Source organism: Lissotriton helveticus, chromosome 2_1, assembly GCF_964261635.1.
Source record: "Lissotriton helveticus chromosome 2_1, aLisHel1.1, whole genome shotgun sequence".
NCBI classification, from domain to species: Eukaryota; Metazoa; Chordata; class Amphibia; order Caudata; family Salamandridae; genus Lissotriton; species Lissotriton helveticus.
This window is the reverse complement of record NC_136059.1, coordinates 1903129166-1903154874: the sequence shown is the minus strand read 5'-3', so window position 1 is coordinate 1903154874 and position 25709 is coordinate 1903129166. Positions and strand designations below refer to the sequence as shown.

At 49.0% G+C, this 25709-nt stretch overlaps 1 protein-coding gene across 1 annotated transcript in view; it reads left to right on the top strand.

Annotated features, from left to right (window-relative positions):
- Positions 1-25709, top strand: part of FGF2 (fibroblast growth factor 2) — a 453164-nt gene that overhangs the window by 308938 nt on the left and 118517 nt on the right. Inside the window, exon 2 of the mRNA XM_078676817.1 lies at positions 15904-16007. Coding sequence (XP_078532943.1) covers positions 15904-16007 — 104 coding nt within the window. The remainder of the gene's footprint in view (positions 1-15903; positions 16008-25709) is intronic.

Sequence of the window (25709 nt, the reverse complement as noted above, 5' to 3'; positions counted from 1 at the left end):
AGAGAAGGATTGGAGAAACACCAAGACACCTGAAATCTTCACCACCTACAAGGACGCCATGACGGACTACCACAACCAAATCCTAAATAACTCCACCAACTCCAGGCAACTCTTCAAGGTAATTCATGAATTCACCAGCCCACGCAGCGAAGCAACAGACATCACCCTGTCCCAAGAACGGCCAAACTCCAGAAGAGACTACAATGCATACAGAACGCCTCTGCACACCTCATCCTTGACATCCCCGCCACACCCACATCACAGTCCACCTGAGAGACCTGCACTGGCTCCCAGTCAACACAAGGATCACCTTCAAGCTCCTCACCCACGCTCACAAAGCACTCCACAACACCGGTCCAGCATACCTCAAAAAACGACTCACCTTCTACACCCCGAACCGCCAGCTTCACTCCGCTCACCTCGGCCTCGTCACCATCGTTCCACGCATCCACAGGATGACCACCGGAGGCAGATCTTTTTCCTACCTCGCCGCAAAGACATGGAACACCCTCCCCACCCATCTGCGACAGACGCAGTACCTGCTGACCTTCAGGAGATGTCTCAAGGGTATACAGCCTTTACAACGAAACTTTTACAACGAACTACCATTACAACGCAAATTTTACAACGCAAACCATTACAACGCATAGCGCTGGGGGGCGCTCTAGGATAGGGAATAGGTTTAATGTACTATCCAACACCTTCCCTACTATCCACGGGGACTGGAGTTGGAATAGTAAATTAAACTATTCACTATCCAGCGCCCAAAAGCATTATGCGTTGTAATGGTATGCGTTGTACAACTTGCGATGTAAAGGTAGGCGTTGTAAAAGTATGCGTTGTAACGTCATACATCCGTCTCAAGACCTGGCTGTTCGAGCAGTAGCTGCACCAATCCCCCCCCCCCCCCAGCGTCTTGAGACCCTCACGGGTGATTAGTGCGCTCTACAAATGCTTGATTGATTGAAGAGCTCTGCGATAAGCGTGGAACCTAGTGCCACCTCAAGATCAAAAATACCATGAACAGACAGGTTTACGCTGTCACCTCCTGCTGCTTCAACACCCTCCGCATCCTTCACAAAACCTTCAAATGGATACCCCCAGAGTCAAGAAAGACAGTCACCCGTGCACTCATCACCAGCAGAATGGACTATGGAAATGCACTCTAGGCTGCTGTTTAAAAGTCCCTACTCCACAAACTACCAACATTACAGTACACCGTCACCAGACTCGTCCTCGGCATCCCCCGGCACTGACACATCAGCCAACACCTATGTAGACTCCACTGTCTCCCCGTGGTCAAATGAGTCACCTTCAAACTCATCACTAATGCCTACAAATACCTACACAACAACTTAATCAAATACCTCAACAACAGAACCACATACACAGATGAGACATCCGATCTTCCAACCCGCACTGTCTGAAACCCCGCGCATACACAGAGCCAGAGCAGGCGGAAGGTCCTTCTCCCACATTGCATCCAATACCTGGAACGAGCTACCGGCAGACATCAGAGGTGCCCACGCCCTGAACACCTTCAGGAAGACCCTCAAGACCTGGCTCTTCAGCTAACAGATCTGTGCCCCCCCCTCAGTGACGCAAGACCCTCGCGGTTGAGTGGCGCACTTACAATTCCCCTGAGTGAGTGATTGATTGAGTTATCATCATGTGATGATTGTTCCTCTTCTGCCCTGCTTGAAGTGGTGGGACAACGCTCTTCCAACATAGTGGTGGAGCCGCCACTGGGGGTGCGTCATCTATGTGTGATTGGCATGAGCGACTCCCCCCTCGGCCCTTCTGCGCTACACGTACCACCTTCTCCATACCTGGACATTGACCCCGTGGCGCAGTCCACTGCACTCGCTCAAAATCTGTGACACAGCCAGCAGGAGCCTGAGCCAGGTGTGCTTTCACTGGGCTGGGTACAGCAGTCACCTCGTAGTCCGCTGGTGAACCACCCGATGCAGTTGATGCAGCAGGGCTCCCTTAGGTGTGTAGTTGTAGCGCTCAGAACATACAAGTTCGGCGTAGCACAGGGATCTCAGGCTCCAGAGCGTCCGGCCAGCCCAACATCATCCGTCCTGTGATGCAGGGAGACGGCACCCACCGTTGGTAATCCCCTCCGTGCACACCGGTGTAGTGGTGGATTGTAGTATGCGAAGCGGACCTCACTACGTTGTTGCGCAGGATCACCTCTACCATTGACTGCTCCAAGGTGCACAAGGCAGGCTTCTCAAAGAGGTCAGCTATGTGTCTCCATGCGACCTGCCAGACTTCACCACCAGGTACGGGCGATCGTCGCACATCAATGTCTCCCGCCACGGCTCATCGACTCCACAGTTATTGCGATCCCACTCCAGGCCCCAGACGCAGGTCCAGCGAGGGATCCAGGAATCAGACGCAGGTCCAGCGAGGGATTCAGGAAGCAGATGCAGGTCCAGCGAGGGATCCAGGAACCAAATGCAAGTCCAGCAAGGGATCCAGGAACCAGACGCAGGTCCAATGAGGGATCCAGGAACCAGACCCAGGTCCAGCGAGGGAACCAGGAACCAGACGCAGATCCAGTGAGGCATCCAGACTCTCATCCTGGTCAACCGGCATGTTGGGTGGCTTGAAGGGGTTGTTGATGTGTGCTGCACTGGGCCCTGGCTTCTCAAATCTGCAATTATACTTTTATTTGTACATCGCTCATGTTGGAGGTGGACTGATAGGCTAAGTCCACACTTGCTGTTTAGCATGCCTTTTTAAGTCGCTAAGGGCATCACGCTGTTAGCGGCAGTTTTCCGTGAAGCTATCGCCTTATCAGCAACACGTTGGTTAATACGTCGCTAACAGGGCGATAACTTGCGGGGATCAACGGAGATAAAAAAACTAGCGCTAACCTAGGTTAGCGATAGTTATCGCCATTTCTTGCTAATATGCCCCATTCAGTTTATTTAGCAGTAGCATCTATTCAGTGTATCTCCTCTGCTTTTTAGGTCTCGGCCTGCGTAGGCTGCGCTTGCGCAGTCTTGCTGGCGAGAAATTATGTCTTCTAGTAGGGAGGTAAACGAGCCAGCTCTTCTCCATTGGCTGGCTTCCTAAACGGCGGCCAGCCATTGGAGAAGAGCTCTGTCTGTCCCTTTAAGCCCGGTCCGTTTCGGATTGAGGGGCGTGTTTTTTCATGTTCTTTCTATTCGTGACATCATCGGACCAAAACACGCCCCCCAGTCTGAAAAGGACGGGGCTTAAATGCAAATGGCCTTCTCTTTCCCTCTGTCTCTCTCTCTGCCCCTTCTGTGCTCCTCCCCACCCCTCGGTGCCCTCCCTCTTCCCTACCCTGGCTGCCCCAGCCCGTGCCGATCAGAGCTGGAGCCCCTCATCGGCCCTACCCGAGGGACAGAGATGTGCTGACTCACAGTGCCTCCCCTCCCTCCCCTTCCCTCAGTGGGGGCTACTCGGCCGAGGCGCCTCGGCCGTGAGTCTATTTTTAGCCCCTCTCCGTGCCCCGATGCGGGCATCCATGCCAGTCTGGGATGGCGGGCCCCTGGAGGCCGTCAGAGCCTGTCGCAGTCCGGGATCTCCCTGATCGGCGCCCTGAGGGCGCTCTGCGGACCCGGCGATGTCTTGGCACAGTTAGGGGGGCACTTCGCCTCGGTGCTGCTGCGGGCGGGCGGGCGGACGCTGGGGATTCTAGGACCCGGGCCCTCCGACATCCCTTGCGCGCCCTCCTGCTCCCTCCTCCACCACCAGGCCTCGGAGCCAGCAGCCCGGGCTTCACATGGAAGCTCAGCGGGAACATAAATCCCTGAGCTGCCTCCTGCCTCGGGCAGTAAAAGTGTAAAGAGGACAGTGGGGAGCGCCTTTTGGCGCCCATCCCACTCGCACAGAGAAGGCGAAATTCACAGGGATGCGAGAGTGCGCTTTATTTGCAGACTTTCCGGTGATCAAACTATTCAAGTACACTCATATATCCGCAACTCCCGGCAGCGTTCGTATTAGGGTAATATGATTCTGTCCTCTGCAACTAACTACGCATCATCAGGCGACAACATGCAGGAAACTCGGTGTCCGTAACCTGTTCAGACTACTTGGGCATTACTGCCCCTCAGCTGCGGACTGAGCGCTGCTGCCCCCGGGAACTAGAAGATGAAGCCATGCCCGGGACCCCCGGTTCTCTACGGCAGCGGGAGAGTCCAGGGGCTCACACAATGCTCACTCGTGGGGTGCTAAAATCACAAGAGTGCGCCAGAAACTGCGATCCACTCTCGCGGCCTTTCCCTGTTTCATGGTTGCAGTCCGTGCAGAGGGCAGCATGGCCGTCTGCCAGTGCGCAGCACCTGCAGGGCCGCTCAGGCTTGGATGTGGCAACCTGTGTGAATGCTGTCTGGTTACTAGTTACTGGCCCAAGTGCCCAGCGTGTCAGCAGTCTGGCCGTGGACCCGTGGAGGCTGATGAGTTTACTTTGAGTCTGGCACTGGCAGTTTTGATTTATATTCCTCTAAAAACCCTGAACTGCAAGTACCAGAATGCAGTGTAACACTCACATTCTTACTCCTGAATAATATATTGTTCAAGGTTTAAAACGGTGGTCCTGTGTTAATGCTGTTGGCGTGGATACTGGTGTTTTAATTTTTCTCAGAGTGCATGGAATCGAGGTGTTAATGCATGTGTACCATGTGGATATGGATGAGAATTATCACTTGGGAGCCTGCCGCTCACTGGCGTCACCATAGTAGGAGACGGGGAAAATGCCCCATGCTCACTTTTCAGTTTTGGGTTATAAAGACTGTTAACCATCCAGTTTTATCTTTAATGCCTTACGATTTGTCTGACGGGCGTATGTGTGCGCGGAGTACTCATCCTCCAGTGTTTATCTTCCATTTAATATAATCGGGTGTGTGTTTGTGTGTGTGGCTCTGTGTGTGTGCTTGTGTGGCTCTGTGTGTGTGTGTGTGGTGCTCTGTGTGTGTGTGTGGCACTCTGTGTGTGTGTGTGGCTCTGTGTGTGTGTGTGGCTCTGTGTATATGTGTGTGGCTGTGTGTGTGTGTGTGGCTCTGAGTGTGTGTGTGGCTCTGTGTGTGTGGCTCTGTGTGTGTGTGTGTGTGTGGCGCTCTGTGTGTGTGTGTGGCGCTCTGTGTGTGTGTGTGGCACTCTGTGTGTGTGTGTGGCTCTGTGTGTGTGTGTGGCTCTGTGTATATGTGTGTGGCTGTGTGTGTGTGTGTGTGGCTCTGTGTGTGTGTGTGGATCTGTGTGTTTGGCTCTGTGTGTGTGTGGCTCTGTGTGTGTGTGGCTCTGTGTGTGTGTGGCTCTGTATGTGGCTCTGTGTGAGTGGGGCTCTGTGTGTGTGGCTCTGTGTGTGTGTGTGGGTGTGTGTGTGTGTGTGTGTGTGTGTGTGTGTGTGTGTGTGTGTGTGTGTGGCTCTGTCTGTGTGTGGCTCTGTCTGTGTGTGGGGCTCTGTGTGTGTGTTGTGCTCTGTGTGTGTGTTGGGCTCTGTGTGTGTGGCTCTGTGTGGGTAGCTTTTTTTGTAGGTGGGTCTGTGTGAGGGTGGCTCTGTGTGTGTAGGTGGGTCTGTGTGAGGGTGGCTCTGTGTGTGTGTGTAGGTGGCTCTGTGTGGGTGGCTCTGTGTGTGTGTGGGTGGCAGTGTGTGTGTGTGTGTGGCTCTGTGTGTGTGGCTCTGTGTGGGTGGCTCTGTATGTGTGTATGGGTGGCTTTGTGTGGGAGGCTCTGTGTGTGGGTGCAAATGCAACAGGTCTCGCATTTGCGAGAGATAAGGTATTGACATTGTAAATGACAATGCCATTTATTTATATGTTTTAAAAAACAAAAACATAAATAAAAATAATGTCATGAGCAATGCCAATAGCTCTAACAATGCAGAGGCCATTGCATTGTAAATGCTTGTTATTATAGTAGCACTGCCAGCCAACTAATACTCAGCGAGCGAAGCCTGCAAAGTGCTTGACGTCGTGCTTGAAATCAAGCTGCCGGCGTGTGATCGCAGCGGAGAGGCCGGGAAATATCGTGGGTGCCCCGGCTCCTCTCTTGAGCTGCTGGGAGGCACTGTTGCAGAGGTCCGGCTGGAGACCGTAGAGATTGCACGGGTCCCCGACGGGCTTGTCGGGGGACAGGCAGAGGCGATCAGCAGAGGGGAGGAGCCTTGAGTATCGGCCTCCGCGCCTGGAGGTGAGGAGAAGCGAGGCACCCCGAGCCCGGTACTTGTGGACAGGACGCTTTTGGCGGGGAGGTCGCGGGGACCCTATTGTCACCTTGGGTCCCCGGGCGTGGGAAACACGCGGCTGCCAGGCCGGGTAGTACTGTGGGCACCCCGGCCCAGCTCCTGAGGGGAGACGACCCGGCCGCTTGTGGGGACGACCGGAGACTGTGGAGTTTGCGGGGGCGCCCGGCGGGCTCGTCGGAAGACCTGTGGAGGTGGCCTGCAGCGGAGGGGAGCCCTAAGCATTGCAGCGTGACGCCCACTTCGCCCGGAGCTTGCGGGCGGGAGCGGCTAGGATAGGAGCCTACGGAGGGCCCTGGAGTCACCTTGGGCCCCCGGGCGTGGGAGCCCGGCAAGTGAGACGGCAGTGAGCAGTGGTGAGTGAAGCTCCTCGAGTGGGCCCCGTTAACCCCGTCTGCGCCGCCCCTGGGATGCCCTGGCTGCTTGGGACAAAAACCTGCGACAGTGTCCCCTTCGGGACCAGGCACCGGTTTGCGAACCTGGAAGCGGCGGTGGGGCCTGACTGCGGTCCCTGTTCCCCCTGAACACTCGGTCGGGACACGCGGCTGGGGGACACGGACCAGAGGGGCAGCGGTAGAGGCGTCCCTGAACGGGTGACGACTGCTGACCAACGCCGGACGGCGAGAAGGTACCCTGGGAACGGACGCTGCCCTGAACGCGGACAAATTAAGAGCCACCGACGGTCTGACGGCCCACCGGGGTGCAGACAGAGGGTTTCGGGACACCAGCAATGCATAAGGACAAAATGTCGCGATCCATGCAACAGAACACCATTACGCAGTTTGCCACTCAAAGGCTCCCATCCCAGAGGATCACGCGACAGACGGGGCAGGACGAGGGGGCGGAGGGGCCCGGGGAGCCCTCCCGCGCGGAGCTCTTGAAGGCGATCCAGGGTTCGCACTCGGCTTTGGAGCGACAAATTGAGACGGTCTCCATAGATGTCAACCAACTGCGGACGGACCTGAGGAAGGTGGCCGATAAGGTCTCTGACGCAGAGGACAACATCACAGAGCTGCAGGGAGAGGTGGCGACTCTCAAACAGACTGTTGCTCAACTCAAGGCTACGACCGGGGCTCTGGAGAGAAGAGCGGAAGACGCAGAAGGGAGGGCGCGTCTCAGCAACATTAGAGTCCTCGGCGTGCCGGAGCGGGCAGAGGCAGGAAATGCGGAATGCTTCCTAGAGGGCTGGATTAGAACGCAACTTTGCCCGAGGGGTCTCTCGGAGGTATTCGTGATAAAGCGAGCTCACAGGGCGCTGGTCCCGCGGCCACGATCGCCCCCCCCCCCCCCCCCCCCGAGAGCCCTGATTGCAAAAATTCTCAATTACAGGGACCGTGACTGTATCCTAAAGGCGGCTAGGGAGTCAAGGGACCTCTCCTATGAAAGCAACAGAATCTCCATATATCTGGACTACACCCAGCAAGTCCAAGAACAGAGGAAATCCTTCCTAGGAGTCAAACGGAAGCTCCGAGAGATGGGCTTGCAGTACATGTTGCTATATCCGGCCAAATTGAAGGTGCTGGCCCAGGAGAAGGCCCATTTCTTCGAGTGCCCGGAAGAGGTCTGAGAATGGCTGGAGATTCGCGGAGACGACCTGACGCCTGGCGAACGGGGAGGAAACAGAGCTGAATGGGGAACTCGAGCCCCGCGGAGGCGGTGAACAGAAGACGACAACGGTCTGAGGCGGCAGCGAGCGGGGAGAGGCATAGAGTGCTAGTGGGATCAGACTGTGCCTTGCTTCTGGAGCCCCCCGAGGGGGAAGATGGGGAGATGCCCTCGACGTCCGTGGGAGATGCAGAAGTATTGGTCCCTGACACACTGCCGCTCCGGACAGGGGACATGTCAATAACTGCGGCGGAGATCCCTGAGACTGCGGGGGTTGGGACCCCTGAGACGGTGGATCCTTCTTGAACTGTCTACATGGCGGGGGAATGGAGTGTGTGCAATGGACAAGAAGTCAGTTTACTGAGATGAATCTTCAGGAAGTTGGGGGGAGCTGTTTACAAACTGATAGTTTGAGCCCGGCGAGGAAGCATTGATCTAGGCCTGCGGGGAGCCGGGGTGGGGGGGAGGGAGTTCTTTGCTCTTGTTTTTGAGTGAACTTTATCAAGTTGGGTGAATGGGGATGCTGTGCACGTCCTGACACCGGCAGGGAAAGGGCATATGGACATATTTGATGGTTACCGCTATATTGCTCGTGGGAGGGGGGTGAGTTTGAAGGGACTGTTTGAGGGGACTGTTTTTGGCATTGTTTGTATCACGGATCGGGCACGAGTGGGGGATGGCTCTGGAAGTGAGAGGGTGTGGTGGGACGAGATGGAGAATGCATTATGGGTTACAAGTTCATGAGCTGGAATGTGAAGGGGTTAGGCACGTGCACTAAAAGATACAGGGTCCTCTCCTTCCTCCGCAGACATGGGCTGTCCATTGCTTGCCTTCAGGAGACCCACTTGGTGGATGACGGGGCGCAGAAGTTGGCCAAAAAATGGCGAGGACAAATGTATCATGCGTCCTACTCCACATACGCATGGGGAGTTTTAATCTGGGTGGCCCCGGGGGTGCCGTTCGCCATGCAGTATATGGAGGCGGATATCAACGGTCGATACCTGCTCCTCCAGGCTAAGCTGGACGGCAGGGAGATTGTTATTCTAAATTCATACGCACCCAACATTGACGACCCGGCCTTCTATGGGGATCTGCAGGATGTACTGGTTCACGATTTGGGGACCCTGACGCTTTGGTGTGGGGATTTCAACTGCATATTGGACCCGGCCCTAGATAGATCCCCGCCCAGGGAGGGCACGAAGCCCTGTATGACTGTGAAGCTTGGGGAGGTCATGAGTAACATACGGGTGACGGATGTCTGGCGCCAGCGGCACCCAACACAAAAGGTATACACCTGCTTCTCCCCCACACACAATACTCACAGTCGTCTGGATAGAATCCTAGTGGCGAACACGGGGATCGATATGGAAGTGGAAGTTGCTCACCAGGCACGTTTCCTGTCGGACCACTTGCCGGTGGCGTGTATGGTTAAATGGGGGCCTTCGACAGCTCGTCTTCGGGCCTGGAGGCTTCCGGTAGATATACTTCAAGACCAAAGAGGAAAGGCGCATGTGGAGTCGGCCATTGGGGATTACGTGGATCTCAACTGGGGGCAGGGGGGCTTATCAGCAGCCACTAGGTGGGAGGGCCTGAAGGCGGTAGTAAGGGGAGCTTGTATGGGGCTCGCATACGGAGTGAGGAAGCAACTCCTCCGGGATCTCCAGAATGAGGAGGCCGCCCTGCTGCAGGCCCAGCTTGTAACGTACCCCAGTGCCCAACAGCAGCGGGAGGAACTGGAGGCCCGCGCAAGGATACATGATGTATTAGACAGGCTTGATAAATACACACTGGGCCAATACAGGCAGCGCCTTCACAGGGAGGGCGATAAATCAGGGCGGCTCCTGGCATGGATATTGAGGAGAGAGCAAACTCCGGAGCGCATAGTGGCCTTGAGGGACAAGAACGGACAAGTGGTGTATTCAGAGCGGGCGGTCCTTGGGGTCCTTCAGTCCCATCTGCAGGAAGTCTACACGGCGGACCCTGCTGTTTCGGAAAACACATATCTCCCTTACTTGCGGGACCTACCTGTGTTGACCCTTTCAGAGTCTGATAGGGAGGAGCTGGACGCGGTGCTGATGTTAGCAGAGGTCCGGGGGGCGTTGGCCCGTTTGCCACGCGCAAAAGCGCCTGGGAGCGACGGTTTCCCGTCAGAATTTTACCAGGAATACGGGGAAGTCTTGGCTCTGCTCCTTCTCCAAGTTTTTCACGAGGCGTTCGTTAGCGGAGTGCTCCCACAGAGTATGGCCCAGGGGGAAATATGCATGCTCCTGAAGCCGGGGGGGACAAGCATGACCCTTCGGCATATAGGCCGATAACCATGATCAACGCGGACGTCAAAATACTGACCAAGCTCTTGGCCTTACGCCTGGCGCCCCACATGGCGCACTTAGTTCATTAGGACCAAAGTGGTTTTATCCCCGGGCGGAACACGGCAATGAATTTAAGACGTTTAAATCATATCCAGCACGAGATGAGCGACAGGGACGAGCAGACGGTCTTGGTCTCAATAGACCTGGCCAAGGCATTTGACACAGTGGATTGGGACTCGGGCCCACCTTCCGACGTTGGATCAGCATCCTACATAGCTCCCCGAGAGCCAGGGTGCGTCTGGGAGCTGCGAGGTCGGGGGAGTGGCGGCTGGAGCGGGGCACGAGACAGGGGTGCCCCCTTTCGCCGCTGCTTTTCGCCCTCGCAATCGAGCCCTTTGCCGTCTTCTTACGGTCTGAGATGAGGCAATGGGGCATTCAAGTGAGTGACACATGCAACGTATTGTCGCTGTATGCGGATGATGCCTTATTCTATCTGGCATCTCCGAGAGAGGCACTCCCGAGATTGCTACAGCACCTGGACCGCTTTGGCGAGGCGTCAGGGTTGCGGATCAACCGGAGTAAGTCCCTCATTTTCCCACTATCGGGATTTGCAGCGGTCCCCCAGGACGAACTGCCAGAATTGGGGCTCCGCTGGGAGCACACCAGTTTTCGCTATTTGGGTATTCAGGTGACCTCTTCTGTGGAACAGTCCCTGGCCCGTAATATAGATCGGGTCATAAAGTCTCTCCGGAGCTCAGTGTCCTTCTGGAACACGCTCCCGCTGTCCCTAATGGGGCGACTGGCCATATCCAAGATGGTGATGCTGCCAATGACATTGTATGTCCTTCAGAACACATTGTGCCCACTTCCGCCAAAGATCTTTCGAACCCTCAACACCCTGCTCACAGCTCTGCTTTGGGCGGGTAGGAGGAGCAGAGTAGCCCTCCGTACCCTAGTGCGCTCCTTTGAGGAGGGCGGCCTGGAGGCCCCACGCTTTGATCTTTATTATTATGCGGCACAGTTGCTCCTGGCGGCCAGATGGTTTGCGGACGCTGATGTATGGGAGACGCAGTTGCTCGCAGGAAGGGCGACAGTGCAGGAGCTACATAGGGCACTGATGCGAGGGGCAGGTGCTGACACAGGACTGCCTTATGTGGTCAAACATACGGCGGGCGTATGGCAACGCGTCATAGAACGGGTGCAACGGTCAGCCCCGTTCCACAGAGATCTGCCACTCTGGAGCCTGGCCCCAATAGTGGAGTTAGAACATCAGATGTCTTTTCGGGAGTGGAGAATTGGGGGCTGCGAGGTTCTGGCTGACCTGTATCCCTCAGAGAGCTTTGTGACCTACGAACAGGCAGTGGAGTCCTTTGGCCTAGGCAGCAGCCAATATATACATTACCAGGCGCTGCGCACCATAGTACGCTCAATTTTGCCACAGTGTCCGGAGATTCCACCGATGTCCCATACGTTGCATATTATGTTGTCCTGCGGAAGAGGACGTAGACTAATAACTTTGCTGTATGCGGCTATGAAGCGGGACTCTGCGCCTCCGGTGCCGCCGGCATGGCGGCTTGGGAGGCAGATCTGGGAGTGGCTCTGACACAGAGTCGAAGGGCGCGGGTGGGGACCCTCACCCGGAGGGTCTCTTGTAATGCGAGATTTAAACTTATCCACTTCAATTTTTTGCACCGCGCCTACCTTACCCCGAAGTCGATCAGTCGATTCTCGGGCAGAGGTAGAGACAATTGCCCTAGATGCGGCGCAGGGGGGGGGCAGGATTCTTGCTCCTGGCTTGGGAATGTCCGTTGGTGGGGAGATGTTGGTCAGAGGTAGTAACCCGAGTGGGGACCACCACGGGACTCCGAATAGAGATCACGCCCATACATTGTCTGTTGGCATTGGTCCCGAAGCCAAGGAAGCGGAAACTCTTCTATAAGCTATTACAATTGATGCTAGTGCTGGCCAGGCGCAGGGTTGCCATTACATGGATGGGACAGCGGGCCCCAGAGGTGGATGCATGGCTCAGAGATGTGAAAGAATGGACACTAGCAGAAGAAACACATATGCAACGTACTAGGAGGGATGAGAAACTGAATGAGGATTTGCTAGCGTGGCGAACCATGTGCATGACCGGGCTGGCGGCGGAGGGGTCCTCGTCACCCAGTGATTCTGAGGGGACAAGTGGGGAGTTGTTCTCTGAGTGTGACTCGGAGGGAGAAAGGGGAGGGGGGTTCCTGAACTTGCGCAGGATGCTGTGCCTGACCTGATATCCTCACGTGTTCACGATTAAGCTGATGTTCCACCGCTTAACTGCATTGTCTTGTATACTTTCAGAAGTCGCCATACTCCGCAAATGTGCCATAATGAGTCCCTCGATCTGTGAACGAATGTGTTTTTTTTTTTAAAGATGCCATGGGGGGATAGAAGCTGTATTACCTATCTGAAAATTGAAAAATAAAGTATTTTAAAAAAATTAAAAAGACCCTAATCTCACCACACGCTGGCAAACCCCCTTGTACAGAACCGCACCCCCAAATAATAAAACTCCTCAACAATTTCAAGAGCTTCGTTAATTATTTTAACTAGAAAACTTTTCATTCTACATTGGAAACGGATGCAAGGATTATGCTAGTTCGAAGCTTGCTTACCACCAAAGAGTTTATATTTCCCACCGGTTTAAAGTAAAACCTTTTGAAGGCACAGTTATAAGACCATTCCACTCCATTGAGTATATCCTCTGTTCTGCCCCTACTTTGGAACCCATAGCCTAAGTAGCAGAATGTGCTTGTATCTAGAAATCAATACCTGCTTCTGACATGGTTGACCATACTCACCTAGAATTGAAGAGACAAAACCATCTCAAACAGCTTCTTAATAGAAATCAGAAGCTGGTGAACTCGACAGAGATGAACGTCCACTGTCATACAGATACTGTAAGCCTTCTGGGTAATTTGCACAGCTTGGCTCAAAAGCCCTGGAACAAATGCCACAAATCTTTGGCCAGTTCGGGCAACGTCCTTGACTTGGACCCTCCCAGGCAGTTGATGTAACAAAACACAGAGACGTTGTCCATTCTCAGCAAAATGTGTTAGTTTAATTGTTGCTGTTATTTGCTGCCTTTTAATTGGCTAGTGCATTCTGACTTCACGTCCTTTTCTTTTAACTAGAGCATGGACCAAGTACTGATTGCTTCAGCTTGATTGCTGTCCTTGTGCTGATTGCACTGTGATTGAGGCACTACTTTTATTTTTTCCTTTACTCTGTCATCCTTCTTAAGCCTCTTGCCATTTGTAACTTAGTTACCATGCCCCAAACTCTTCAAAGAAGCCATTTTCCCCTTTGAAATGGATGATTATCTTGCCAACAGAAGGTTTTATTGTGACAATAGATGTTATCTGCTTACAAAGGTATTTTTACTAAGACAGGGTCATGGGTGTAATTGCTTCCTTTATATGATAGTATTTTTTCCAAATGCCAATTGTTTGCCAAAGGGGTGATGGATGAGTATAGGGATGATGGATGAGAAGTAGGGGTGATAAATGAGAAGTAGGGTTGAGATGGAGGGATTATGGATGTGAAGTAGGGATGATGGATAAGAAGTAGGGATGATGGCCGAGAAATTGGCATAAGTAAGGATGAGGAGTAGGGAATGAGGATGTCTTAAATCTGGATGCTGTACATTTTATTTAATTAAGTTATTTTCGGTTTACAGGGCCTCTGCAGAAAGCTCTGGTGGCTTGGGGAAGGCAAGGGGCATTTTATAGAGACCTGTGTAAAAAGAAAAGCATTCACTCAAACAAAAGGAAATGCAGTACAGCCTTGGAGGTACTGGAACCAAACAACAGTTATATTTCCTCTCCTCAACCAGCATGCGCATTGATGAGGCTGTTTTTTCAGTGGCTAGACCAACACTTTTGCTTGTGTTTTTTTGCACTGTTTTGCTCTATATTTTATTGAACTCGGGGCCAGATGCACAAAGCATTTTTTCCAATCGAAAATGGCCCGATTCGCGACTGGAAAAATGTTTTTTTCTTTTTTTAAAATAATTTTATTGTTTAATGACAAGGTCACATAAGTAAAATTAATTTACAAACGATGTACCAGTTGGTTCTCCGCTGATTCGTTCCCTTTAGGCACATAATTGTATATACAGTTAAACAGTTAAAACAATACACAATCCATCGATATAGGACCCGTCTATTTCGACTCCTGCCTTCGTCTTGTCAATGGTGGTTCACAGATCAATCACCTATATTCATTCCACTTGCACCAAATTTGTGTCCATTTGTTAGGGCAGCCTCTAGATTCATACACTGTCTTCTCAGTAAACATACAATGATCCATGTCCTTGTCCCACATTCCCAAGGACGGAGATTTGTGCGCCCCTCACAATCTGGCTATGTTCCTTTTGGCTATCATCAGTCCAAGTGTCACCCATATTCTTTCTTTAGTGTTGAGGTCAGTAAGGTCCCAGATATTAATAAGGCATGTCTTTATATTGCTATCTATTTGGGTACCCATCACTTCCTTCATGCTTCTAGTCACCTCGGCCCAAAACCCTTGGATTACCGCACAATCCCAGAGTATATGTATAAAAGAGCCCTCCTGCCCACATTTCCTAATACAGTCCGAGTCGATCGAAAGCCCATTTTGACCAGTGTTGGTCCTGCAAGATATGTTCTGTGAAGTATTTTGAGTTGTACAAGTCTGAGCGTTGAAGAAATGGCTGTTTCCCTAGGTAAAGCGAGGGCTTCGAGCCATTCCTCCTAAAGTCCAGCTACATCATGATCCCATTTGGCACTAAGTCGAAATAGAGAATCAGGCATATTATTAACCAGAAAAATGCTTTTTCAAAGGTACACAATGCAGTTCAGTAACTTGTTACCAAATCACAGTTTGCATTTGCGATTCAGTATTTGGAAGGGGGGTGTTTTGTGCGTCCCCTCCAAATACCGAATCGGTGTGGTATATATTACTGTTTTGCAACCAAATTTCGTTCGCTAAAGAGTAATACCACCAAGGGTACCACCACCATTTTAAAAGTGGCGGTACCCGATTTGTATTTGGGAATGAGTGCCCTTGGGACCCCTTACCCTTTGAGAATGTTGAAAAATATTTTTTAAGAGGAAGCAGTGGTCCCAAGGACCACCGCCTACTTAAAAAAATTCAACTTCAAAGTTTCCATTTTTTCTTTTTAAAAGTTGCATTAACAAGGCCATGATATCAAGTGCAACATTAATTTGATCCTCTTACGTCACAGAAACCGTAAATCAAATGGTACAGCACAGAGCCATAAATAATAAAGCCGTAACCTTTCAGTAATTCTGATACATTACAATGTACTTGTTTAAAAAAAAAAATAATATAACTTTCAGAAAAACGCAGTTTATTCCTACTCTTATAAAGCAAGTTTGAGTGGAGACATTCATTGGGGCAGGTTGTGCGCCTAGTGGCAATTTGATCGTTTTTCATTCTTTGTATGATGACAACTTGACTTACAGAAAGGAACTTTTACCTGTGGCCTATAGGATGAAAGATGAGATCTGGACTTCTTTAATCATGTCATTTCCGAGATTTCCACACATACTGCAACGTTTGTTTACATGCTGTAAGTGTTTGCGCTTAGTTTTGTTTGTTGTGAAGAGTGGTTTGTTTAAAACTTGAAAAGAATAGAATGTCATTCATGTTTTAGGCTACAGAGCTGAGTGTTTATTGGAGATGTTATAGTTCTTGAGACTTAACTCGCACCCTCTTCATTTCCTCCAGTTAAACTGCAGCTTCAAGCAGAAGAGCGCGGTGTGGTGTCCATCAAGGGAGTCTGTGCAAACCGCTATCTCGCTATGAAGGATGACGGCCGGCTGATGGCGCTGGTGAGTGTCTGCGGACTGCTCTGCTTGTCTGTTCCCCAGTTCTTCTGTTTTCCCTGATTTCTCCTGTACTCATGAAACAAATAGCCTTTGAAGAAATATATATTTCACATCACTGGCGGTCGGTAATTTTAGCAGGGAGAGGGGCAGGGAGCCACACAAACACACATTCACTTACACCCACGCATTATTTATTTATTTATTTATTTATTATGAGTCTTATATAGCGCGTGGTTACCCTTGGGCATCCCAGCACTTGTCAAGGTATCAGCCGACCCGTTGCAAAGCCAAATCCAGCATCTTAAGACGGGAAAAGAAGTGTTTTCAGAAGCTTCCGAAAACGAAGAGTGCATGTCTCAAGACGCATTTTCAATGGGAGCGCATTCCAGAGGGTAGCAGTATGCACCGAAAATCTTCTGCCCCCAGTACGGGCCTTATAAACTCTGGGGACCTGAAGCAAAAGTTCCTGATCAGAGCGAAGAGCTCTGTTCGCTTTGTAGGGCACCACTAACTTCCTTAGGGCGGGGGGGGTCCTTTCCCCTGGAGGATCTTATGAGCAGTGCAGAGAGCTTTAAACTTAACCCTCTCTCGCACCGGGATCCAATGCAATGTTTTCAAGGCGGGCTTAGCTGATTGCCTCCTTGGCGCGTTAGTCAGCATCCTGGCCGCAGCATTTTGCACCTGCTGCAGCTTGCTGAACGTGACTTCCGGGGCGCCAAGGAATATGGCGTTGCAGTAATCGAGCCTAGAAATAATTAGCCCCTGGATGAGTAACCTCCTCGATGGCAAGGGGAGGAGAGGCAGGACTTTACGGACTGAGCGAAGAAGCCCAAAACAAATCCCCGCCGTTTTCTTAGCCTGGATCTTAAAAGAAAGATCTTGCTCCAACCATACTCCCAAACTCTTGATCTCCTGCTTGGGGCTGGGGAGCTCACCTAGGCAGCTAGGCCAAATGGTCGAGGGAAGAGAGGGAGTCTTATGCCCTAACAGCATTATCTCGGTCTTAGAACCGTTTAATTTGAGCGCCGATTCACACATCCAAGTGTGTACATTGGTCAGGCATAGGCGCAGCGAGTCTGGGTTCTTCACCAGTTGGGATAATGCAACCACCAGCTGTGTATCGTCAGCATAGCTGACGATTTCTATCCCAAAAGGGGCAACCACATCCTCCAGGGGGGCCATATAAACGTTAAACAGCGTAGGGCTCAACGAAGAGCCCTGTGGCACACCGCACTGGAGGGGGATAGATGTAGACTTCTCACTGCCTTCCCAGACCTGATAGGTACGACCACACAGAAATGACCTAAGCCACTGCAACGCCACTCCTGTGACCCCCGCATTGGACAGCCGTTGGATCAACACTTGATGGTTTACAGTGTCAAAGGCAGCACTGAGGTCCAGGAGGATCACTGCCACTGACCCTCCTGAATCCAAAATGCTCCTTGCTTCCTCCACGACTGCATTCACACGCGCGCACACACAACACTCACTCACAAATACACATACAATACAATACAATAGAATACATACATTCATACATTCAATTCTTCGAATTAACCACAGTGCCCAGTCGGACCTGCAATCCGTCCAATTATCTAACTAACATGTTAGGTGTTGCTGTGTTGTGTACAGCCATTTGGTTTGGCTGTTTCCGGATCTGTTTCATTGCGAGTCAAACTTCAATACTCTGAAGGAATTAGATCCTGACCTAGAGGCCCTACAATATTATCATCTGATTTATAAAATCCAATTTAGGGAAGTGAGAAGTTTAATTAAAGAAACTATAGCAATATCTAGAAATGCCACTTTGCTGATTATGATGATCCAGTCCTTTCTACATTTATTGACTTTGGAGTGGAGCACTATGATTTTTTCCTGTCTGTATGGATGTTAATGGTGCCGCACCATTGATGCGATCCTAGTGTTCTTTGCATCTTTCCCCTTGGTCAGTGTCTGTATTGTAACCTTTGTTGTGATGTTGCTTCATGCTATGTAAAGGCCTTGGCCTTCAACAGCCTATGAATGGCTCCTTCTCAAACTTTGAGGCTGCTGTCCTATCAGACGCCTGAGCGCCAAGACACAAGGAGTGAGGCTTTGTACCTAGTCACCCCAAGCCCTCCCTTTTCAACTCCTTCATCCATTTCAGCCATATTCCAACTTGTAAATGTATTATTAAAGCAGAGGCATCACAAACGCTCTGACTGCAGATACTATGGTGAGCAACAAGAGGACATGCTACTGATTTCAAGTTCTCTTTCTCTGTGGCCTGCAAGAGTGGCAATGTAGCTGTCTACCATGGTTGCTAACTCTGCTAATTAATGAGGTAACTCACTTCCCCCTCACCCCATTACTTCACGTCCTTCATTTGTACTTTCCTTGCTCTGTACTTCCTGTCCAGTCAATCTAAGGATAGCCACCAACAATGCATTGTGGTCCCTTCCACCGAGATGCATGGATTTTGAGGAAGGCCATCGGAATAATAATTTGGCATCCTCATTCCCAATCTCTTTTCAGTTCTCGTCTTTTTCCTGATCCCTCAATTCCTTTGCTCTGGTCGCCTCTCGGAGCTTTAGGATTCACCTGACCGGACTTTAAAATTTAATGGTTGTGCTCTGTTTGTTGGCAATCCCGTTTTTTTCAAAAGATACCTTTTGTCTTCGATGTTGATTCTGGTGAGATTTAAATGAGTTGTGTGTGTGTTCCCACTACTTGTCTCCAAGAGAATATTCTGACGCTGACAAGCTCATTAATATATTAGAGACCAACAATTAACCATATTACTTTTGACTGAACAAGTGGGTACTGGCTAGTTGTCTTTCTGGAAGAGGTAAGCAATATTCACCCCTGAGGGCTACTTTTAGTTTCAAGTGCTAGACTTTAGAATAAATTATTAATGTGCCACCTTTCAGAGGTTACTAATCCAGGGCCTGGATGGAATGGAAACATTGAAGGGTGGCATATTTTGTTGACATTCATTCTTAGATCAAAAATCAGTAGTGCTGTACCTTCATCAGCAGCCTCTTAGAAACATTGGTAAGCCTTCCGAGGGTATTTGCCCCTTATTTGAAAGTACTGTAACAGTGCAGGGTAAGTGCTGTGATGAAAATGGCTGCTAGGCAGCAGTAGAGAGCTTATTTCTTTAATGTTTGTCACAGTGGCAGTTTTCAGGGGGGAGTCCATTGTTGGAGGCAGGCAGAGAATAGCAAGGGTAGCCAGATGGGAAGGAGCCCAGCATGTGAGTCCCCAAACGGTTTCCTTTAATAAGATCACCTATTGTTGCTTAGAGTGACCATGGTGGAGGGGAGATGTGGGGGCTACTGTCGGCTGCTGAGGTGTAAGGTGGCATGCGTTTCCTGTAGTGCAGCTTTCTCATGTACAGACGACCTGGAAAAGCTGTCCACCCGGGCACTCATGATGGCCCGCACCCCACAAGGAGAACCTGAGGACACTCCCCCACCGTACCCCTAATAACCAGATGGTGTACCTCACCATGGAGCTAGCCATTTGGTTTGATTTGATCTTTATTTTTGTAGAGTGCAACGAATGCCCGACGGCATCATGGTGCTGGCGTCCACACGGACAGTTCTGCTAAAGGCTCCTAATCTGAGGTGTCTATAAAGGGAAAGAAAAATTACACGTTTTGAGGTCTCAAGCAGCTTGCTCAGTGCAAACAGTATTTAGGGCACTGACCTGCATCCAGAACAGTCCTCGTAGTTTACCTCACAAAAAGAGCTGCTTGTATTGAGGGAGAAGCTTAGCCTCCCTTGTGAGCTGCACTATTCTCTTATAACTTGGCAGCTGACAGCCTTCTTATTGCACTTACAAACTATTCAGCTAGATTGCACATTTTTAACATGGAAGCCTGTGCAATATCTCTATCAATAGTCCAGTTCCTGCTGTCACAATATGTTTGTATAAATAGTGAAAATATGTTTCACCAGCATGTCAGTCAAGGACACTGATTTATCATCACCTTTTAAGGGCGGTGATTCACTCAACTCTCGGAGTTCTTTGTTTTATAGTCCAGTGTCTGCTGCTATGACCTTCCAAAATATTTACCAGTGCAGTCAACAAACAGTTTCCTGCTTTTAAGTATTTTCCATGCGTTAAAATGTGTTTTATTATTGTTAAGCCTGACCAGCAATGTATGATCACTTACATTTAAATACTATATATGTCTGTAAGCGGCCCTACTTTTACGTTGTGTTTTTAGTAAAATAAATGGCATCAGGTTTCCAAAATAGTAATCCTTCGCAGTCTACTCTGGCCAGTTTCCTGCTGTGAAATGCCAAAGTACCAAGTGCACAGCTACGGTTAAAGCAGTGGTTAGAAAAGTGGGCAATATTGATCTGACCCATCATCCAAAATATTAATCCGGTAAAAGAAAGGAGGTGATAGTTAAAGATGTTAAGGTATTTCATTGCCCGGGGCCTCTAATTGCAACTCGGATAAAGAAAGGGAGAACGATTATCAATTCAGTATGAATTTAGTGTAATTTAGATGATTGTTGTTGTTTTTCTCTGCACTATAAAAGCCCCTTCCAATTGGCACATTATGGGCGCACATTATTGGGACATGACAGACATTTAGGCTCATTGCCAAATGTGGTTGTTAAGTTGGTTACTTGAAGTGAGGGGCCGGCTTGGGAGGAAAGGGCTACAAAGATGCAAAGTTTCAGAAGATATAAAACTTTATCAATAAATAAACGAGAGGGATGTCAGGCGAGACTGATGGTAGATGAAGAAAAATATATTTGGAAAGAGATGAAAGTGAGGGTGCAAAAACGAAAGAAAAAGCAATAGGTGACGAAGCTGAGATGATGATAAAAAGAATAATCAGAGGAGAAGAAAGACCGTCTGTTCGGCAAAATGGAGGCAAATTCTACCAGCAGATGTAAGAGAGGGTATGCCAAGATGAGGGTGGTGTGTGTTTGGGTTCGCTTGGCCTATTGAAGCTCATTGGATTTTTAAGCTATCCATTTAAAAGTACAACGCTAACGCTTAACACATTTATGAAACCTCGTCCTGAAGACACAAATGCTCCTGGGCCAAATCAGGTTGTTCCTGGTCAGTGCAAAACTCCTAAGGCCAGGACATACTTTGAGGTTCAGATCCCTAAATGCTTATTTTGAAGCCCGTCATGTCCTTAGTAGCACATGCAAAGAGACCTCCTTGTACACCTCAAAGAAAGTGTCTCAGGCACTCTAAAAATATATACCGTATCTAGGCTGGCGAGTGTCTGATAGGGCATGTGCCTGCTGCTTGCCTAGGCGATCAAATGCCTATTGGGAAGATACAAGCCCATCAGCCCTATTTCAAGTGTGTTGATTGAATACTAGGAATCTCCAAAACCTAGATCATGGAAAAAGACTGAGTTCCCTGGGTAATATAGGAACTGCATTTACACTGAACAATGTAGCACCATTGACTAAACTGACCTTCAAGAAACAAACTGTGGTGGTCGATTTTACCACAAGTTGCAAGAAGGCATTTGAGTACTTGAAAGAGGCTCTCTCTGCAGGCACTTGCCTAAAGCACCTGACTACAGGAGTCACTTGTTCAAACTGGTGCATTCAGACATGAAATTGGGGCCATGTTGGATTATGTCATTGAGATTTGACAGTAAAGAGTTTGTGTGGGGTATTTAGCGGGGACACGTGGCAGAGATGTTCATTTTCTCATTATTTCTAACTTTGGTACATTCTGTTGTAAAGCAAATGAAGTAGCACAGTTACTATGTTAACTTTAATGGAGGGAACACGATGGACGAACAAATAGATGTATTTATTTATTTGCGAAGTTTTATATAGCGCTGGCTAGACCCGGAGGTATCCAAGCGCTTTACATGAGGATCAGAGTGTTACAGGTTACATAGTTACATCACTTGCAGGTTTCAAGTAAAAACATAGGAGAAAACGACAACAACAATAAAAAATTTAATCACCTCCCCTCCTCCCCCTAGTGGAGAAGTGTGGCTCAATGGTTAGAGCGGCAGACCCTGATGCAGAGGTCTAGCCCAGGACCAGGGTTCAATTCCCCGCCTCGGCCGGTCTTGAGCTCAAACAATTCCACGGACCAGATAATTCTCGCTTCGGTGCCTATTCCAATCATGGAGTCCCACTCTGCAACTCTGGGCAATAGCTTGCTTAATCTCCACAACGGCCCCCACAACGCTAAGGATGCCTGGCCTCCACCTTGGGGGTGCCCAGGAGTGGACACCTCACAGGGATAGCCAGGATGGGTTCCACAGCGGTATTCGTACAAGCGCCTTGAGACCCTTGCGGGTGAGTAGTGCGCTATACAAGTATCAATTTACAATTACTCTGCAGGGACCCTCTTGGTTCTCACCAACCTCACCTTCCATGTGGGCCGCAAGCCCTGGACGCTCACCCAGCAGCTTGGCCTGACGATACTATTTCTGCAAACTAGTCCCACTTTTCAGTCACAGAGGAGCCTTTTCTACTGCACATTCAGAAAAATAATCTTCGGTCATCCCTACAAATAAATATGCCTCGTTGGCCACAGCGCTCGGAAGCCACAAACTATGGCATACACCACTATCTTCTCAGCAAGTTACATAAAACTTGTAACATTGTTTCTGGCGATGGGCTTTGTCCCGCGAGCGAGGGTAAGAGAGCTCTTGCTCCAGAGCTTTCAGTGTTACCATGGCAACACATGTTCGAATGAGTCCCTCCTATTTTCATCTATGTGAGCAGAAAAAATGAGTACCACTAACTTAATATTAACTACAGCTATTATTTAACCACCATGAGGCAGTTCCGTATTAAGTGAGAAAGGCTTTGTGTTTTAAAGTAAATCTGAATAAGCCCATGGATGTTTCTAAAAAGGCACAAGTGATTGGTGTTTCTTCTTAAGCAGTGCATCTTTCCACCAATAGTCCAAGGCAATACATAGATCAAGTATTATACGTGTTGTGTGCTGAAGAGCTATGGAGATCACCCCACTTTTGACCATGCTTCTTCCTTTAGCCATTTAAATTAGGCTTCCAAAATGGGTCCCTATTTATTGAGGATGTGTAGGTAATGATGACATCCAAATTACATATTGTAATTTTTGTCGATGTGGGTAAAATTCGCACCAGAGCCCTGCCAGTTGAAAAGCAATGTGTACGCCGCCTCGCACTGGTCCTTGAGGATGCGAAAGCAGAGCTCTGTGTGAGTATTTCAAGGGAGACGAAGGAACATGGGCTGGGGAGTTTTCTACGAGTGATTATTCCTCCGAGTGATTTCCTCGCTCTTAAGAGGAGCAGGAATGCTGAGTGTGGATGTGGCGCCCGTTTCAGTCATTTCACTCTTGCGTGGGTGAGTCACGCCGGTTGTGGTATTTGCGGAATATATTTGGCTTGGCGGCCGCAGAGGGGCGCCACACTCCGTTACCATTCAGCCACACCAGCCTGCCATGACGCCTGTAATCCTGTTAAAACAGTTCGCTTTCTGCGACGGATGGTATCACTCGAGCACAGCTCTCTTGAGGATGACGATTACTCATGCTGCGATTTTCCATTTATTTCAAATATTATTTGTCCTGATCCATTGCTTTTTTAAGTGCAGTGAGCATAAAGAATTTACAGCCTGATTCATCAACGGGCCGTTTTGCGTGGCCCTAATAGCGAATCATAGCGACTCGCTATTGAGGACACGCAAAACGGTATTCATGTAGGAATTGCTAAATAAATAGCGATTCCTACATGTTCTCTATTTGCGAGTATCAATTTGCTACTCGCAAAAAAAGGAAATAACTCCCCATTCATTCCTATGGGCCAAAAGGCCCATAGGAATGAATGGGGAGTATCCCTTATTTGCGAGTAGCAATTTGCTACTCGCAAATCTGATAGCGATTTTAAGGGTGCCAGGGGTGTCCAAAGGACACCCTGTAGCACCCCTAAAATGCACATTTGAACAGGTGTTGCGCACACACATGTCCAAAGGACATGTGTGTGTGTAACATGCAAAAGAAAAAAATGCACTAAAGTGCTTTTTACACTATTTACGCAATTTACCACCAAGTCAGACCTGGTGGTAAATTGAGACCAAATATTGCGATTTCGCTATTTCTATTTGGTTGATGAATTGCATTTAAGGAATCTCTATTAGAGATTCCTCAAATCCAATTCCTCGCAAATATGCGATTTCGCTAATAGTGATTTTTGCATTTGGGATGATGAATACCAAATGCAAAAATCGCACTCGCAAGAATCTGGCCCTTTGCGAGCGCAAATCAGCTTGATGAATCAGGCTGTTAGTGTGCATAAGGAAACGCTGCACTGAGCGCCTTGGTTGTCGCTCTTCATTTATTCAAGACACGGTTATGAGTAACGCATTGTCTACATGAGTGCGGAGTGCAGGATTACCAGCGGGTGGGCAGAGCCCCTGTACTCAGCACGAGAGGGATGAGCTGTAGCAGAGACCCGGGATCCATTTACAAGCAGTCCGTGTAATTGACAAGCCTCTAGAAGGACAATTCGTATTAATTAGGGGCGTGTTGTAGTGTGAACAACTGGAAAGTAGGAGTAATGTTTCATGTCGCTCAAGTGCCAGCAAACTGTCCTGGATCAAAGGGCTTTGTGTTCCTTTTACTTCCTTTTCTTTTTTTGTTACAAAGATTTCATCGGTTGTCAAAGAATAGAAACATATAACGAGCAACAATCCTGTCCGGTCATACCAATTAAGTATCAAAGTAGTACAGCGTTTTTAAATGTTAAACCCTTATGTAGATATAACGGTCAAAAAATAACATCAATTCCATTTCAAATTTATAATAATGATAAAATAGATATATAGCAGATGGAATCATCTATATACTGAAATATTCAGTAAAAATATCCAACTTCAGCAAGCATCTTTATTCGAGAAAAATATACAAAACTAAACAAGAAAGGGGGAAAGAAAAGAGTAAAGAAAAGGGGGAAGGAAAATAGGAAGAGGATGTTTACGGGATTGGGGAGGAAAGTCATGTTGCCTCTGATGGGAATAACCCTTTATTACCATGACAGGTCGAGAGGGAGGAGTGGTAGGGAAACAAGGTCTATTGTTAAGTCACAATAAAATTGTCAAGTATTTACGAAATTGTTTGTGAAGGCAAGGGATCCTTTAAGGTTGGGATAGGTCTTTGTGACAGCATCTAAGGTAAGTGACCCATGCCCACCACGTATGGAATTAAACTTTATTTGTAGATTTCCATTCTAGAAAGATGATGTTGATGCATTGATTACTAGGAGATCAAAGAGTGCTATGTCCATATCTGAGAGGATGAGGAGTAGGAGAGGCATATGGACCCAGCACTATAAAAACTAAATCTAAAGTAAATTTATGTTAAAAATTATATTGAGTTGGTTAGTTACTTTCTCACAGTATCCGTTCAGCCATTTACATTGCGTTCAAGATCTCTGCAGGACTCTTTGCAGGACCAGCAACTCTTATCAGAGTCAACTAGTCCTAGTTTGTGCCACTTCATGGGGTCCAGTATAAAAAGTGAAATGCAAAGAATTTGGTTTGGGCTAATGGCTGAATTAGTTTATTTTTTAGAACATTCGAGCAGATTTTAGGCCAGGTCTCTTCCGATGGCAGGGAATAGTTCGAATTTTGAAAATGTTTAGACCATTCTTTCTGCATGGGGTAATGGAGTTGCTTTGGCTTTGCTCATAGATTTTCTTTTTTTTAAACTTTATTTTTCGATTTTAATCAGT